The sequence below is a fragment of the Pristis pectinata genome, chromosome 4 (assembly GCF_009764475.1).
Source record: "Pristis pectinata isolate sPriPec2 chromosome 4, sPriPec2.1.pri, whole genome shotgun sequence".
Lineage (NCBI taxonomy): Eukaryota > Metazoa > Chordata > Chondrichthyes > Rhinopristiformes > Pristidae > Pristis > Pristis pectinata.
Window position 1 is genome coordinate 91,766,760 of NC_067408.1, and position 18,875 is coordinate 91,785,634.

The 18,875-nt window shown below is 39.6% G+C and overlaps 1 protein-coding gene across 4 annotated transcripts in view; it reads left to right on the forward strand.

Moving 5' to 3' along the window:
- wdr3 (WD repeat domain 3) overlaps positions 1-18,875 on the forward strand; it is a 45,889-nt gene that overhangs the window by 13,610 nt on the left and 13,404 nt on the right. For all 4 annotated transcript variants that reach the window (XM_052013376.1, XM_052013378.1, XM_052013379.1 and 1 more), the window contains exons 10-17: positions 5,455-5,565; positions 6,796-7,026; positions 10,960-11,053; positions 12,125-12,226; positions 13,413-13,498; positions 16,288-16,423; positions 17,312-17,368; positions 18,553-18,653. In XM_052013376.1, the coding sequence (XP_051869336.1) occupies positions 5,455-5,565; positions 6,796-7,026; positions 10,960-11,053; positions 12,125-12,226; positions 13,413-13,498; positions 16,288-16,423; positions 17,312-17,368; positions 18,553-18,653 (918 nt within the window). The remainder of the gene's footprint in view (positions 1-5,454; positions 5,566-6,795; positions 7,027-10,959; positions 11,054-12,124; positions 12,227-13,412; positions 13,499-16,287; positions 16,424-17,311; positions 17,369-18,552; positions 18,654-18,875) is intronic.

The window sequence follows — 18,875 nt, forward strand, 5'->3', positions numbered from 1 at the left end:
TTAAAATATTAAAGGAATGTGTCATCTTTAACTTTATGCCTTTTGGAAATCAGGTCATCTTTTACTCACTTAGCTGTTCACAGTAACAGAAATTTTGACCAGGGATGCCCAAACTTTTGCATGCCACTGTATATGCAAATATCTCAGTAAAATGAAAGATGTTTTACAGTTAGTTCATGTAGCAAACAAAACAGGTTGTTGCTATTCAACAGCAAAAACATCTTGTTCTGATGCAAACTTGCAGTGTTAGGAACAATTGGAATTCAAACATGACATTTTGGCTAGATCTATATTTATATTAGGCAGAATAGGAACTGTGGCATCCCCCTCACAATGGAAGAGGGTAAGATATCCCATATGACAAGCACATGAGGTATGACAGAAGAGTGAAGGAGAAGATTGTAGCTTTCTTTGGAATATGTCTTCATGACATTACACTGCTGTTAAGTTGATACAATGCAAATGCTGAATTATAGCTTTAACTGTACTGGACACAAAAAGAATTAGAATCAATTTTTTCTCCAGTATTTTCTGCCATATTATTCATCACTTGAGATTGATGTTTTAAAGCTAAGTGAAGCACAGTGCAAAATCTTTCTACATCCCTCTCCAAACCAGTGCCTTTGATTAAGTACACTGCAGTGAATGGTACTGCATCAACGATTAGAGGTTTGATTCCTGATATGTGCTCATTTAGTTAATTGCTACCAGATTGCTGGTAAAGTAACTCCAGTTGATTTCAGTAGCTGTTGGCTTAAGAGATGAAAAATTGGCCAGGATACCTACTTCTGACTGCTATCAAATTGAACTTATGGAATGCTGGAACAGAAAGTTGACAAATAATGTAAGGTTTGGCTGTAACGGTGTGAAAAACACTCATTGTATGGGTAGGTTGACAAAAGCTGGAGAATTGCTCCTGTCCATGGGCATATTTTTAGTTTCAATTGTTGATTTCAGAATAGGCAAGCGAGAGGTGAAAATAAAATTAAAAAAATTAATTCTGTTGCTGGAAAATAGAGGAAATATAGTAGTAATATTAATTAAGGAGCAGCACACACACACGTAAAACAGTGACAGGATCCACATCAAATGACCCGTAGCATTTTAAAGTGCAGCACTAGAGAACATTCTGTTCTTGGCTCATGTTCTGCTGTAACACTGTACTTGGCAGGCTTGCAAATAACATTGCAGAGCTGTTCTCTGCTTTCTCTTGTCCAACTTAGCTGATTACTTTAACTTTGGATTAATTTTATAAAGTTTTCTTTGTCCGCGAACTAGAAAAATGGTATTAAAATCAAAAAAAGTACCTGGAATACTTTGTTGAGCATTTTTGGCAAGCAGCAAATTTGCAAACCTAGGAAGTTGATTGATAATTCCAGATGGTTTCTGCTGGGCTTAAAATGACTGCTTATAAATTGAAAGTATTTTGTTTTCTTGCATAAAATGTGTGCATTAGCCTTGTTCTGTTTGCTTCCTGGATAATGCTGATTTAAGGGAGGAGCTAAAGACTTGAGCATAGTAACTGGATAGAATACTGTCTGGATTTTATAAGGAACTTCTGTTTCATTGAACTTTATGGAAGTTCATTACACTAAAGGTTCCTTTCATTGCACCTTCAGCAGAAAACCTAGAGCAGAGAACAAGTGCCAAATGGCACCAAACACGTACAGTTTAGATCCACTGTTCTGCTAGTTGTATCTGCTCAGCCGGACATGTACCAGGCAGTCACTGAAAAACGTCCTCAGGCTGAGGTTCAGTTGAAAAGCAATTTCATAGTCGTGTTTCTTCCTCCAGGAAGATCTACAGACACCATCATGGTGATTTTATTAGCTTGAGGTCTACTGACACCACTGAGTGCCAATTATAATTTTAACTCTGCTTGGAACAGGAAAGCTGTTACTACTTCTCTGCCAGAAGAGGTCACTTCACACAAGTTTTATTTTACTTTCCTGGCACTGCCTCTTGCCCCACAAGGAATGTTTAAGTCTCCCGTGCTCCAGGCTTCTCCCAATTTCCCTCAGGATTCTTAATGGATCATTTCAATGTCACACAAACAACCTATTTATCTGGCAAGAAGTATTTATTGCCTTTCATTTTCTTGTTTATTTCTTTAAAATGAACATGTAATTGAAATTATACCATGAAGGTGTCACCATGGCTTAAATCTGGCTTATGTAAGTTTTATCATTTTTCATGTGCAATTGTTTCATGTGTTTGGTTGTTGTAGCAGAATTTGCCATGCAATATTCCCATTCAGTGCCAGGAATACATCAGAAAACATCAAATACTAGAAGATGTGCATTTAAGGTTGTAGGGTGGGGGGGTGGGTTGGGGGGGTGGTGGGTGGGAGTTTCAGGGAGATGTGCAGGCAAGTTTTTTTACACAGAGAGTGGTGGGGGTCTGGAATGGCCTGCCAGGAGTAGTGGCCTATAAGAAACTTTTAGGTAGATACATGAATATGCAGGGATATTGATTATGTACAGGTGGAAGAGATTTAGTTTATTTTGGCATTGTGTTCAGCACAGACATCGTAGGCCAAAGGGGTCTGTTCCTGTGCTGTACTGTTCTATGTCCTGTATTCTTTCCAGTATTTCCTCACAGCTAACATTTTTCAGTCATTACAACCTCTTTGTAAATTACAACCTCTTTGTAAATTTTCTCTGCACCCTCTTCAATGCAGTCACTTCTTTCCTGTATCATTGTGACCAGAACCGAACTTAAGCTGTGGTTTAATTTTTTTGAGCACTGTTCTAGCATAATTTCTCTATTTTATTATGTGCACTGGCTAATAAAAAATGCATCCAATGTGCCTTTTTAAGATGCTGTTACCCTTAAAGATTTCTAAATCAACACTCCCAAGGTCCCTCTGTTTCTCTACATGACTTGGTTTCATCCCATTTATTCTGTATTCCCTTATCTTGTTGACCTACCCAAATGGCTTGCCTCCGACAACTTTGATGTCAATGCATTTTGCCCCTTTTCAGCCCAACTAACCAAGCTAAGCAGTTGAAAGCTTTGTTCCTTGCTTTCAACCCCACATTTAGATTTTCCTTCATCTTTCAACTTCTTTATCACTCCCCTACATTTGTCTAAATCTTACAAAAAGCAAGACTAGTAACGGCCTTCCATTTACAAAATTATCCTTTAACCTTTATCGATGTTGATGTTTGAGCAGAATCAATGTGGACTTATGAAAATGAAATCATGTTTGACTCATCTTCTGGACTTCTTTGAGGATGTGATTGGTAGATTAATAAGGGAGAATGAGTGAATGTAACACTTGGATTTTCAGGTTGCTAGACAAGGTTAGAGCACATAGAATTGGAGATAATATACCAGCACAGATTGAGAATTGGTTAACAGATAGAAAACAAAGACTATGAATAAATAGGTTATTCTCAGTCAGCAGGCTGTAACTAGTGGGATATCACAGTGATTGATGCTTGGGCATCTGATTATTCGCAATCCATATTAATGAATGATTAAATGGATCAAATATAAAATTTCCTAGTTGCTTATGACACAGTACAAGTGGAAATGTAGGTGTAAAGATAAGATATCTTTATTAGTCACATGTACTCGAAACACAGAGTGAAATACATCTTTTGCGTAGAGTGTTCTGCAGGCAGCCTGCAAGTGTCGCCACGCTTCTGGCGCCAACATAGCATGCCCACAACTTCCTAACCCGTATGTCTTTGGAACGTGGGAGGAAACCGGAGCATCCGGAGGAAACCCACGCAGAAATGGGGAGAACATACAAACTCCTTACAGACAGTGGCAGGAATTGAACCTGGGTCGCTGGTGCTGTAAAGCGTTATGTTAACCGCTACACTGCCATGCCTTAGTGGGTTATAAATGTGCTAAGTGAGTGGACAAGATTGTGTCTGATGGAGTACATTATGGAAAAAAGTGAGGTTATCCATGGCAATAGAAAATCAATTTTTTTTTAATTATGTGAGATTGGGAAATTTTGATGATCAAAGGAGCATAGGTGTCTTTGTACCAATTAACTAAAAGCTAGCATGTCTTATTTTCTATGCTCTGGAATCCCTGAGCTCAAACAGACTCCTTTTATTGTCTATTTTCCAACCTTTGTTTGGTCGGCCTTCAATACACTTTCACTAGTTTTCTACCTTCCATTTCAGCTCAGGTTTTCCCTGTACTGAATCTCTGCTTCCTATCCCTCTGCCAGACAGGTGTAAATTCTCTTCAATGGCACAAGTAAGCCTGCTTCCGAGGATATTAATCTTGTGTCTGTTCAGGTGCAGAGTATTGTAAAATCCCTAACATGTTGTACTTGGTTGCATAAAGCCTGAGTATTGAATTTTAAATTTCTTCAAAGCTTATTTATAATGTTTCAATTTCTACAATCTAATGCTCCTGTTCCTATCACAGTGCTCTTTAGTATGCTAAAAGAAATTGTACTCTTTACTTCCTGGTTTACTGACGTTGAGAATTTGTCAAGATAATTGGCACTTAGCCTACCTAATGTCATCTGGCTACTGGACTCCAGGAATCTATTTGCATTGCCATCAGGCATCAACTAACATCGGAACAAAGTTCACACCACAGAAGATGCGTGAGCAGCATTTTTGTTAGCAGTGTGGACCATATATTGCTATTGAATACTAAATTTATGTCATTAAGAATATATACAGGGATCCAATTTTATTTGTGAGAGATAAGTGGATAGAGAAAATTGCATTTTGCAGTTGTCAGGGTTCAGTTTTCCTCATATTAAAGAGAATGATGGGGAAAAAATGTGGGCTGGTGATTGTAACAGTTTGATTTCTTCTTGATATCAACTGATCAAAAGCTGCTTTAAAATCTGTAAAGAAAGCACTTCCATTGCATGCACTTATTGCAGTGGTCAAATGTCACCATTCATTAGGTATTAATTAATACGTACCAGTGCACTGCTTCCTGTATCCAATGGAAAGCAGAGGTAGAATGAACTACAAAGATTTGCTGGAAAAATAGGATCTTGCATCTATTTCATAACTCTGTCTCAACAGCAGGAAGTCAGGCATTTTGTTGTTCCACCTATCTGTTATTGGTTTCTTTCCAATGGTGCCAGATACTTGTATCCTTATGTTCATGCTAAGATTATGGGTTTACTGTTTGGAGAATGTGTGAAATCGCACCCAGGCTCATAAAACCATGTGTTCTTAAAACTTTCCATTATATCTAACAGCATAATTTGTTTCTCTATTGAGGAGCTGGACACTTTACTCACGTGAGCGGAGATATTAAAAGCAACCTGAGGAAATCATTTCATTAATGGGAGTAGAGAAAGAATTTGCATTCAAATGAGTTGAAATCCAGGGGCGAAAAGGAATTGTTAACTGTTTCGTCTTTCAATAATGATCACAGTAAATAGGAAAACTTTTTGCATGGGATTAACTTATTTTACTGTGTTTATTTAAATGGACTATATTTCGCATTCTTCCATAGGAAAAGAGCTGAGTCAGGGGAATCTGGCATTGACTTGGAGCCTACTGTGGAACGAACCCTAAAAGATGAGATTCAGGAGGTAACCAAAATTAAAGCCTCAGCAAAAATCAGGTAAGGCTGTATTATATGACTGTCCAAAAAGAAAGATTAACCTGTAATGTAATTTCTTTTTTAATCCAAAGTTTTAATTAGAGCACATTGACATATCAAAAAATCATTGCTTCAACGCTTAAAAAGAAAGTCCTGAGCTTTTTGGCTAAAATTAAAATAACCAAGTGTTTTCATTCTGAACAAAAGCTTGGAAACCTGAAACATAACTGTGTATGGAATGTATGTACAGATTTATACATTATTCATTGGTCAGATGAGGTTAATACATCACACTTTTCTGTTGTACAATATAACTATAGGTGTATCCTGCTATAAAGTCATGGTATTATGTACTTAACAGATAATATTGAGCTGACTCTTCCCCTGGTATGTGAGCTGCAAAAGCTTATTAATTAACTGCACTTGGACCACACCGTTTCTACTAATTTGGCTCCATGAGCAGTCTTTCATTGGGAAGCTGACTCCCAGCTGATCAGCAAGGCTTGTCAAAGCCACGGCCTTCCAAAACACATACTGCAGTTTGAGTCTGGCTTTGGCAGCAGTGAAGCCCTGAAGTAAAGACACTGACTGTCATAGCCTTCATTAAGAGTGAATGCTTATGATATTCACAAATATTCCAAAACACAGAAACACTGTTAAAAATAAAGATTATATTATAAAAAAGGTGTCTTTTTATTTAAAGACTTCAGATAAATATTTGCAGAAATTTAAAATCAATTAAACATGTAAATCAATTGAATTAATTCAAACGGGGTGGGGGGGGAGTTGAAATTTTATAGTTCTGTGGACTCCATGACAATGAATCTAATGTGGGCCCAATACTTAATGGGAGTGGAAAGTTTTGCTTCAGCCAGTGATTGGAATTCCAGGCTTCCACCTGGTTAACTGCCTAAAGCCAAGTCAATTTGCTGTGTTTACAGCAGATCTTCTCCAGTTTTAGATGCATGTTTTGCTACTTCACTAATTTTGAACTGCATTTTCATCATATAAAGGAAAGAAATCCTAGTAGGCATCGTTGCACTCTCATTTTATTGAAACCAGAAATGAAATGGGGTTTAGATCTATTGTTTTGCTGAACAATCCATTGTTGCCCCATCTTCGGGGGATAGCCTTAATCTATAATTTGCCCACATCACTCAACTAATGTGAACAAAATGTAGTCTAGTCTCTTTGGCCTTGGAGTATAACTTTTACTGCTTTGACTTTTTGATCCTAATTTGCTTTTTGTAGATCATTCAATTTTCTTTCAATGCCGAATGGGGAGCTAAAGATTGTAGTGCTGTTGCAGAACAACACAGTGGAAGCATTCAATCTGAACTCAACGGAGGAGACACCAGAATGCACAAAGTTGGCTAGGTTAACTGTTGCAGGCCATAGAACAGATGCAAGAACCCTAGCCTTCAGTTCTGACAACATTGCAGTACTTTCTGCTTCAGCTGAGACAGTCAAAATATGGAACAGGTTTGTGTCATTTGACTTTCTGATGTCACATTTGTCTGTCTAGAATCCACATAATCTGGGAAAAGTGAAGATTTAGGAGCGAAAAAACAAGCCAGTTCAAGAGAAAGGGCTCTTAAATTGTTCCTCAATCTTCTCAGATGATTATACTGAGTCAGAGAACCCAACTTGTTGGGGACACAAGCCACTGCAGATGCTGGAATCTGGAGCAAAAAATAAACCACCGGAAGAACTCAGCAGTCAAGGAGCTTCTGTGGAGGCAAAAAGGACGGTTGATGTTTCGGGTCGAGACCCTGCATCAGGACTGAGTGTAAAGGGAAGATGGCCAGTATGTAGAAGTGAGGGAGAGGGGAAACAGAGGCTGGTACGTGATAGGTGGAACCAGATAAGTGAGGGATGATGAACAGATAGAATCAGGTAGGGAGGATACAGGAAAGGTCAACCAAGGGAAAAGAAACCCAGGTAGATAGGTATGTGGGTGATGAGCACATGGAACCAGGTGGGATTAGGGTTAAGGTGATGAGTCTAGATAATGGGGGTGGAAGGGGGGGATGGAAAAGATAAACAAAGGAAGAGAGACCCTGGATGAACTGGTGAGAATGGGAAAGGAACATAGGGGGAGTGGGTTACCTGAAAATGGAAAGTGAAATATGAGGTGCTGTTCTTTTAGTTTGTGTTTGGCCTCACCCTGGCAATAGAGAAGGCTGACGACAGACAGGTCAGTGTGGGGTTGGGAAGGAGAGTTGTGATGACATACAACAGGAAGCTCAAGATAATTGTTGCGGACAGAGCACAGGTGGTTTCGCTGATGTAGAGGAGGCCACATTGCAAGCGCCGAATGCAGTAGACGAAGCTGGAGGAGGTGGACATGAATCTCTGCCTCGTGGAAAGGCTGATTAGGTCCCTGGATAGTGGTGAGGAAGGAGCTATAGGGACAAGTGTTGCACCTACAGTTGCAGGAGAAAGTGCCAGGGGATGAGGAAGTGTGGATGGGACCACCACTAGCCACATCTTCCCCACTGCTCTCCTTTCTGCCTTCCCCAAGGACCACTCTCTCCATGACTTTCCCGAAGATTAGAAGGTGGCTAATGTCATTCCGTTGTTTAAGAAGGGTAGCAAGGACAAGCCAGGGAACTACAGGCCAGTCAGCCTGATATCAGTCGTGGGGAAGTTACTAAAGGGAATTCTGAGGAACAGGATCTGCCAGCATTTGGATGGACAGAATCAGATTAGGAGAAGTCAATGTGGCTTTGTGTGTGGAAAGTCATGCTTGACAAATCATTCTGAGCTTTTTAAAGAGGTAACCAAAGGGGTAGGTGAGGGTAGGGCAGTGGATGCTGTCTAATTGGACTTCAGCAAGGCCTTCGACAAGGTCCCGCATGACGGGATGGTCTGGAAGGTTAGGTCCCATGGAATCTAGGGAGAGCTAGTTGGGTGGATTCAAAATTGGCTCGGAGGTAGGAAGCAGAGGGTGGTGGTTCTCGGAATGGAGGCCAGTGACTAGTGGTGTGCCGCAGGGGTTGGTGTTGGGACCCTTGTTATTCGTTATTTATATAAATGATTTGCATGCAAATGCATGGGATTGATCAGTAAGTTAGCGGACGACATGAAATTAGGAGGTATTGTTATTGTTGAAGAAGGTTATCGTAGATTTTGTGGGGATCTTGATCAGTTAGGGAAGTGGGCCAAGGAGTGGCAAATGGATTTCAATACAGATAAATGTGAGGTGATGCATTTTGGAAAGTCAAACCAGAGTACGACTTATGCTATGAATGGTAGGACACTAGGGAGTATAATGGAACAGAGGGACCTTGGAGTACAAGAGCATAGTTCGTTGAAAGTGACGTCACAGGTAGAGAGGGTAGTGAAAAAGGCATTTAGCACGCTGGCCTTCATCAGTCAGGGCATTGAGTATAGGAGTTGGGACATTATGTTGCAATTGTATAAGTGATTGGTGAGGTCACACTTGGAGTACTGTGTACAGTTTTGGTCGCCCTGTTATAGAAAAGACGTGGTTAAAGTGCAAAGGGTGCAGAAAAGATTTACGAGGATGTTGCTAGTACAAGAAGGCCTGAGTTATAGGGAGAGGTTGGCCAGGCTAGGTGTTTAATCCATGGAACGTAGGAGAATGAGGGGTGACATTTCTATGTTTAAAATTATGAGAGGCATAGATAAGGTGGATGGTAACGGTTTTTTCCCCAGGGTGGGGTCCAAAACTAGGGGGTGTAGGTTTAGAGTGAGAGGGAAGAAGATTTAAAAGGGATCTGAGGGGCAACTTTTTCACACAGGGTGGTGAGTATATGGAATGAGCTGCCAGAGGAAGTGATTGAGGCAGGTACAATAGTATCATTTAAGGACCACTTGGATAGGTACGTGGAGGGGCGGGGCTTAGAGGGATATGGGCCGAACACAGGAAATTGGGATGAGCTGGGTGGGCACCGTGGTTAACATGGACTGGTTGGGCCGCAGGGCCTGTATCTGTGCTGTATTGCACTTTGACTCTCTAGTCTGCTCATCCCTTCCCACCCATCTGGTCAAGATTAAAATAAAACTTGTGGTGCTGTCTTTCCATGAGTAGTGCCACAGGAAATGGATTAAAGAAAGGGCAATTCAATACTGAACAATATATCAAGTGTGTATATAGGCAATCCTAATCAGCACCAATTGCTGAGGCAGCTATTTTCCATTTCCCTCCATTTTCAGAATCTAGTTGAGTAGCATCTGCTGGTTTGGTAGACTTCTTGTGTCTGATCAAAAATGCTATTGTATTTAACAATACCCATATGCCCCTGTGAATTAAGTAATGAAAAATGTGGGATTTTTATTTCAATTTGGTATGTTGGTCACCTGTGTATGTGGATCTACCAAGATTACACTTGCATATATTGTTGATTAAATTCATTATTGAAGAACTCCATGTAACTCCTTTTTTGTTACAGTGTTGGTAAACTAATGATGTATACAAAATGCCTTATAACACATTTTCCAAGTGCATGCTTGAAGTAGTAAACCATTTCATTAAACAGAATAAAACTAGCAATTTGATTTTTATTTACACCATTATTAGCTAAGAGTGCAAAGCTCAATTGCAAATTCCCTACTGCAATTCCAATTAAGATCAATGGTTTATATTATAAAACATCTTCAGTGAAATATCATTAAAATGTCCCAAAGTGCCTTTATAAGGATGGGGAGATTCACACAGCAATCATAAGTTTTTGGGGTGGGTGCGCGGCGCTGAATCCGGGAAACTGATTGGAGGTAACGTCAACAAGGGTTATTTTGTGGAAATGGTGGGTAAAAGTAGCAAAGTGCAAGAGTTATTTGGAGAATTCCAGATACCACACACTGTTATGGGTGAATGTAATACCAACTGATGATGGAGCAAAGGGAAAGTAGGCACCCCAAAGATAGGGTGGGTTGAAGTCATGGGGATTTGTAAAATAATGAAATCAGTGGATTGGGTATAAGGAAATAAAGAAAGATAGGAGTGATTGGTTAGTGAACTTCAATAAAGACAAAGTTCTGGGTGAGTTAAAATATGTGGGATTTCAAAGACTATTGAGGTAATTGGTATGGATAGGATTGATGAGGCAGTTTTGATGATATATAAGGCAGAGTACATGTTTAATGGCAGGATTCTTAGCATTGTGGAGGAACAGAGAGATCTTGGGGTCCAAGTAGACATAGATCCCTCAAAGTTGTCGCACAAGTGGATAGGGTGGTTAAAAAGGCGTATGGTGTGCTGGCCTTTATTAACCAGGGGACTGAGTTCAAGAGCTGAGAGGTAATGTTGCAGCTCTACAAGACTCTGGTTAGACCACACTTGGAATATTGTGTTCAGTTCTGGTCACCACATTATAGGAAGGATGTGGAAGAAAAAGTGTGTCCTGTTTATTGAGCAGATCCTGTCAGCCATGCTTTATTAATCCTCAGGTCCAGTCTACAGTGTATCAGGACCATGGATTGTGAATATTCGCTCTGTTCTCTATTTGTTCCTGGAGACAGACAAATTACTCTGGGAACTAAGGTAACACAGATCTGCTTCTCTACAGCAGTTATTGCAACATTTACAATTCAATGTTTGTTCATTTGAGTTGTTTTGATAAAGTAATGATATCATTTCTCAGCATTTGAGTATTGTGACTCCTATTGTGGTGCATTGGAATAAACTGAAAACAAACTTTCTTCGCTTATTAGAAAGCTCTTTACAATAACGTACTCACCTTCCATAGATCTCTACACACCTTGTGATAAAGTTCCAAAAGCATCATGATCTAGCTGTCTGAGTCACTGAGCAGTGCACATGCCAAGATAGTCATCAGATGATTCCATAACAGAGTTCTTGAACAACTCAAATGACAATGGCATGGATGTTTTTTACTCAAACAAGCCTTTCTCTATTTCCATTATCAGATCACTTAATTGATTGGTTTGACATTTCCAACATCTGATCTTTTAAACAGATCATCTTTTGTTTTTGAAAAGGAATTGGTCATTCTTAACATTGAATAGTTTTAAGACTAGGAATACATTTGACATCTCATTTTCTGGGTGATTCAAAAGCAAACAAATAATGGCATATCAAAATTCTTCAAAAAAACACTGGTAGCTATTCTCAGAGAAAGAGAAGATGGTGAAGTGATTTTTTGTCATTAGCTCTCAAGTTTCATCCAAATTGGAAAAAATGGTTACCAGATTCTGTGTTCTCATAAATTTAGGCATTTTTGTTTGTAAGAGGAATGTCACTTGGTTCCAGATTGACCATGAATGATTTCACTGAATTCTCTAGGAGCTCATCATTCCAGAACAATCTGTAACTGTTACAAATTAGAACAATTCAGATGTATGCATGTGTGTGCAAGGATCTGATGGACTTTCTGTTGGAAAAGATTTGAGAGTGAAACAATTTTGGCATTCAATGTAAAATATAAGCTTACTGCTCTTAAACTAAATGTACTCAATTATCAACAGATTGGGGGGGAGAAAAGAAAGCAGCTAAAATATATTCGTTCATGCAGGTTCAGCTCAGTATTAGCATACAGTTGATTTAGATTAAATATAAAATTTTGTCACATTTACTGTCCTTGGTCTTCTATAGTCTGGAAAGCTACAGCTCTTTGATTTAGCTTCAGGAAATTTGTTGGAGACATTTGATGCCCATGACGGAGCAGTGTGGTCTGTTTCACTGGCACCAGACCAGGTATGTGTTCTGCACGATTTTAGACATATAGTTTATTTCTAAATGCCATCTGAAAATTACTGTTGTGTTAACCTTATATCTTTGTTAACCTTGCCATAAAAGCTGTAAGTAAGCATACAGGCAGAATATAATAAATAGTGACCATATAAAAATTAGCTGGTTATGGAAAAAAATGTAAAGATCAAGTCTGCATAATAAATGCAGGAAATATCTAAACCTTATAGTAGAGAAATTTTAAAGCCTATATATAAATAATTTAATATATTATCCTGGAAGGGGAAACCAAAGTGTAGCCACTACCTGAATAAATTAATTACATCTGTGGAAGACAGCTGTGGTGCTGAGACCCTCAAAACTACATGCCAAAATCCTTTGCTATGCAAATAGCAGCAGCCTTAATCCATGGCCAGAGTCAAGTAACATGATGCCCTTGACTCTGCTGATAGAACAAAAAAAAGGCATGGGATTAATTCCAAGAGCAGTGTTGGAGATTTTTATTGCACAGTGGAAAGCTGTGTGGTCCACTGAGCCTATACAGGTCCAAGGGTGCAGTGTCCTATGGATACTATCTATAAGATGCAGTAAAAGGATAAAGGAAGTGAGTGCAGGGGATCCTCACTAGCTGCAAGCTCCCCTCCAAGTCGCATATTATCCTGATTTAGAAATGTGTCACCATTGTCACAGAGCCAAACTCCTGGAACTCGCCACTTTGGAAATACTTACCCAACATAGACTGCAGCAGCTTGACTGCTGCCACTTAAGGTTAGTTAATAAATATTGGGTCAAATCGATCCAACCACTGTCCAGAATCTCCACCCTGCCACACTAGGGCCAGGTGCAGAGGGCTGAGCTCACTGACCCTCTGGACCTGGGAGTCGGTGAATGGGCTGTAATGAGGCCACAGTGACAAATAGAACACGGCAGTATACCATTGTGGTCCCATTCCCAGAGTGCCCTGATAGCCTCTGACAGAAGGCAAAGCTGGGCGTGGAACTATCTGCTGTCAAAGACTAACCAAGAAATGTGAAATAGCATTCAATGAAGAGAAAAGAAACTGTCATCATTTCTGGGTTAGACTGTCATTGAAATCTGAACTGAAAAAACATTGTTGTGCATTGAACAGCCCAATACCCTCACAAACATTTCACAAATGTTAATTGCACCACTTTTAAATTCTTCATTCTAGCGTGGTTTTGTTTCTGGAAGCGCTGACAAGACGGTGAAATTTTGGGAATTTGAGTTGGTGAAAGATGAAAATTCCACACAGACAAGGTAAGCAATGAAAGGAAAAATAAATCAAGCTTTTATCTGAAGAGCAAATAATAGTTAACTGCTTTGTTCATCAATTGGCCAAGTTACATGGGGGCAAATCTGATCATGAATCTTTGCTGATATAACAAATCTTGTATTTCTGAATAAAGGAGAGATCAGCTAGAATTTCCTTGTAGAGTCACAGAATTGTATATGTTAGAAACAGGCCCTTCAGCCCACCACATCTATACTGACCATCATGCTTATCTGTACTAATTCCACTTAGCCGCATTAATTCTATATTCCTCTCTGCCTTGCTCAATAAAGAACCTTTCCAGATGCCTCTTAAACATTGTTACTGTTCCTGCCTCCACCACTTCCTCTGGCAGCTCATTCCAGATACCAGCTGTGCTTTGTATGAAAAATTTACTCCTCAGATCCCTTTAAACCTCTTCCCTCTCGTCTGAAATCTGTGCCCTGTCGTTGTGGACACCCCCACCATGGGAAACTGACTCTGGCTATCTACTCTATCTATGCCTCTCATAAGTTTATGTACCTCTCTCATGTCACACTTCACCCTCCTTAGCTCTAGGGAAACAGACCCAGCCTATCCAATCTCTCCTTATAATTCAAGCCCTCCATTCCAGGCATCATATTTGTGAATCTTTTCTGCACTATCTTTAGCTTAATCACATCTTTACTTTAGTGTGGTGACCAGAACTACAATTGCATCTTCCCTGTAGTGCGATAACTATTCTGTTTAACCTGGTATATAATGCTTTTATCGTGGAAAAAATACCCACAGTGCTCAACAGAGCCTTATGAAAAAATTAGGAAGTTATGATGAAAGTGATCCAAACTTTTAAGGAACTGTGCTGTAAGGGGGTCTTAATGTCAATCAGGGAATAGAGTTGAGGAAAGCTATAGGGTATTGGGCAATTCTATTGCTTATGTGAAAACTTCCTTGCTGTGAAAAAGGAATGGAGTTAAATACAAGAGTTAGGAGTTTCAGGAATGAAGACTTTGGGGAGGGGAGGTAAAATTATAAAAGTGGAACATGGTGATGATTTAGAAATTTAGAAATTCAAAGAATTTTCCATGCTTTGAAATGAATGAAAATTGCAAAGATGGGGCAATGTGAGAATAAGACAAATACTTCGGGGAGAACAGGGATGATGAGTTAGCGAGGCTCGATGTGGGCCAGAAAGAAGCTGTGGAGTTTTGGATGAGCTGTGGTCTGTAGAATGTAGAGGCTGGGAGGCAACCAAGAAAGATTTGGGTAATTCAGTGTGCAAACACCAGCAATAAAAATCAACTGATGGTGGGTAGATGCAGTGGGTGTGCGAGTGGGGCTGATAAATGGCATCAAAAAATTGTCTTAATGTGGTTGATCTGAAAGTGCTGACTGAATATCACTTCAATTGTACCCCTAATGTGTTCAAATTTGCACACCATGGAGGCAAAGAAGCAAAACTGGCGCTTTACCAAGAGGAGTTGCTTGCTGGTCAATGAAAGTTTCACTGGGATTATGGTATTGAAGATGAGTATGAGGGATTTTCTGAGCAGATCACTGATTGCAAGTGTATTGTGGCAAATGACTGGTCAAAGCCAGGCAGTTACAGATGCCCAGGATAGATGTAGTAAGTGGAGATGGAAAAGGCCAATTGTTAAAGAAAGACTTGCTTTCATATTGAGCTTTCCCTGTCCCTTACAATACATGTCCAAGTACTTTAGAGCTAAGAAATATTTATGTAGAGTCATCCTTGCTGAAGTCAAACAAAAGCAGCAGCCAGTTTGAGCACAGCCAGCTCCTGTGAAATTGTCCAAAGAGCTTTATAGGTGACGGAGGGATTTGTATTGATCAGAATGCCAATGGTAGTTCTTTGGGTCTTTAAGTCTTTTTCAAGGTATCTTTTATGTGCTCCTGAGAGGGTTGATGGAGCTTAACACTGAATCTGAACGCAGGGCCTCTGACAGTGCAGCACCTACTCACAGACAGTAATCAATGAATAATAGAGCAGGGTCAAAGCTGGATGGCCTACTCCTGCTCCTATTTCTTAGTTGTTGGACTTTGACACAATTCCTGAATTGTTCTTTCGACAATTTTAGTCTGTGCTTCCTCATTCTACCCTCGTAGTTTACTTTGAAATGGTGTTACAGATCTACTCTCTCTGTCCCATTTACTGTATCAAATATTTCTTGGAGTCATAGAGCAATACAGCACAGCTGCAGGCCTTTCGGCCCAACAAGTCCATGCCAACCACGGTGCCCACCCAGCTAGTCCCAATTTCCTGCATTCGGCCCATATCCCTCTAAGCCCCATGCCTCCATGTACCTATCCAAGTGCTTCTTAAATGATACTATTGTACCTGCCTTATCCACTTACTCTGGCAGTTTGTTCCATAATACTCACCACCCTCTGCATGAAAAAGTTGCTCTTCAGGTCCCTTTTAAATCTTTCTCCTCTCACCCCAAATCTATGCCCCCTAGTTTTGGATTCCCCTACCCTGGGGAAAAGACTGTTACTGTCCACCTTATTTATGCCTCTGATTATTTTAAACACTTCTGTAAGGTCGCCCCTCATTCTCCTACGTTTCAAGGAATGAAGACCTAGCCTGGCCAACCTCTCCCTATAACTCAGGCCCTCCAGACCTGGCAACATTCTCATAAATCTTCTCTGCGCTCCTTCTTTCACAGTATTTTTTTTTTAACTGAATGGCATGTTTTGTCCAATGATGTGATATTTCAGTTGTAACTATTTATGAACTGGCTGATTTTTGACCTCCACCCTCCTTTTACCACAACTGCAGACTTTCTTTGAATCACACTCGCACACTTCAACTGGATGAAGATGTCCTATCTGTGTGCTACAGCCCTAATCAGAAGCTACTGGCTGTGTCATTACTTGATTGTACCATTAAAGTATTCTACACGGACACACTCAAGGTAAAAAAATTACCATAGTGACTCACTAAAACCTTGTATTTGCAGGTACATGGAAAGCCACCACTTCAAGTTCTGTGCTAAGTCGGTCGTCATCCTAACTGGCAAATATACGTTGTTCCTTCATTATCGATGGGTCAAAAATCCTGGCCCTCCTACCTTGGTACACCTACGGTGGGAGTATCTCTACGAGTAGGGCAGCTGCAGTTGAAGGAGGCAGCTCACCACCACCTTTTCAAGAACAATTGTGGTTGGGCAGTAAATGTTGTCATTGCTAGAGATGCCCACATCCTGCAGACAAATGTGTTATAAAAATTATGAAGTCTGTGGGCAGCTTGGCACTAGAGCAACGTAATATAAGATTCCAGAGGATGTTGTATCACTTCACTTCAAACTAATTTTGGGCTTTGACAACTCACCCAGAAGTTTAATTTCTGCGCACAGCCATTGATCACTTGACACTAATGCTCAACTTGAAATGTAAATGTACTCTATGTAAATTTTTGTATTGTTGGCAAATTAGAGAATATCTTAAATTTTTCAAACCTCCTAAGATGGGGTGATCATTTCATGCTGTGGTTGGCTGAAAATTATATTGTGCAAATACATGATGTAGATGAGACAGTAAATAGTAGCATGATGTGGGAAGATGATGAAATATGTTGAGTTCATGGTGGAAGGGAAAACAATGAATTGCTCTGCATATGGCTAGAGGTTTTTCATAAACCAGGCAATATTGGAAAATGCTTCCTTAGTGCAAAAGATTTTAAACTTAGCCAATGATATTTTAGAATATTGGTCTTTAATATTGGAAGTAGAAATAAAATCAAAATTAATGTGATCTGAAAGAAAAAATTCAGTTCCTGTATTTTTTTTTGCTTTTCTCTGCAGTTTTTCCTGTCTCTTTATGGACACAAGCTACCTGTACTTTGTATGGATATCTCTCATGTAAGTTTGTTCACCTTTTCTTGTGATTATTCAATATTGTGTATTGTGGAATAAAGGGATAACAGATTGATATAAAATATTGGAATAGGTTTTTTCCAAGGATTTGCATTTTTTGTAAAGTCAAAGCAAAATAGGTTCAGGTATGATTGAGTCAATGATCCACCTCTATTTATTTATAATCTACTGATATTGGATAAATCTGGAGATTTTTGTGCTCACAGCAGATATGAAGTTTAAGACTGATAGGAATATACAACCTGCATTCTCATCTTTCAGATTTTCTACAGTGAATTTGAAAGTCATTGAGTCTATCTAATTATTCATAAGTTATAGTTGAAGGCTTTAATTGACATCATGCTCATGATGTGCTTGCTAACTAACTTGTGTTTGGAAGCAATCACTTCTATCTTAAAGAAGAAATATCTTGCTAGGGTAGGGCTTTCCATGTCTGCAAGACTAATGTGTTTTGTTCAAGTTAAGCAACTTCCCACCATTTTTCATAATGCCAATGAAGGAAATTTTCTGCACTGGGAGAGCACAGTGAAGACTGGATTGGACAGTGAAGTGAGGCAAACAATGTAGTAGATGGCACAGCTCAGAGTGGATGGGGCAGGTGAAGAGTGGTGAACGATGGATGACGCAGATCAAAGTAGTGAACATTGGATGAGCATTTAATGAATGGGGTTGCTTAGAATAGTGAACGATGTAAAGAAATGGGACAGCGCACAGCAATGCATGGTGCGTGGGGCTGTTTGGAACAGTGAACAGTGCCTGGGAGTGTTCGGAATGGTGACCAATGTAATGGAATAGGGCAGCTCATAGTGGTGAATGATAGATGGGGAGAATCCTAGAATATAGAGATTTTGAAACTTATGCTTTTTAATGCACTGGTTCTACCATAGTAATTCATAAATTTAAAAAATAAACTACTGGAAAGCTGTGCTGAACATTGTGACTGAGTCACCTTAACCTATTTTACATTGGACCTGACATTTATTTTTAGAACAGTTATAATTGTTACGGCACTTTAAGTTTCTGTCTGGTCGGAAGGATTGCAGTTGTTTAACTCAATGTTTTGTGAAGGTTGGTAAGCTGCCTTCAATGAGCATTTTCTATTTCTATAATCTTCTTTTCATAATTGTATGTACTTAATTTATGTATCACCGTTCATTGTTAATTTTTAGGATAGCGCTCTGATAGCAACTGGTTCAGCTGACAGGAATGTGAAGATTTGGGGACTGGAATTTGGTGACTGCCACAGGTCTCTCTTTGCTCATGATGACAGGTAGGGTTTAATTTTCCAATAGAGAGAAGTGTATTGTTCCTGATTTATGTCCTTCATGAGATCACAGGAGGAGCAGTCGCCAGTGGCTTCAATCAATTGATGCTTCAACTCAACGAATGGTTTTGGTAATCATTGTCATTGTTGTTGCATTAGACTGTAGTGGGAAATTGCACTTAAGGATCTCATCTGAACTCCTATATAAAGGCAGTAATAACTGGAGGT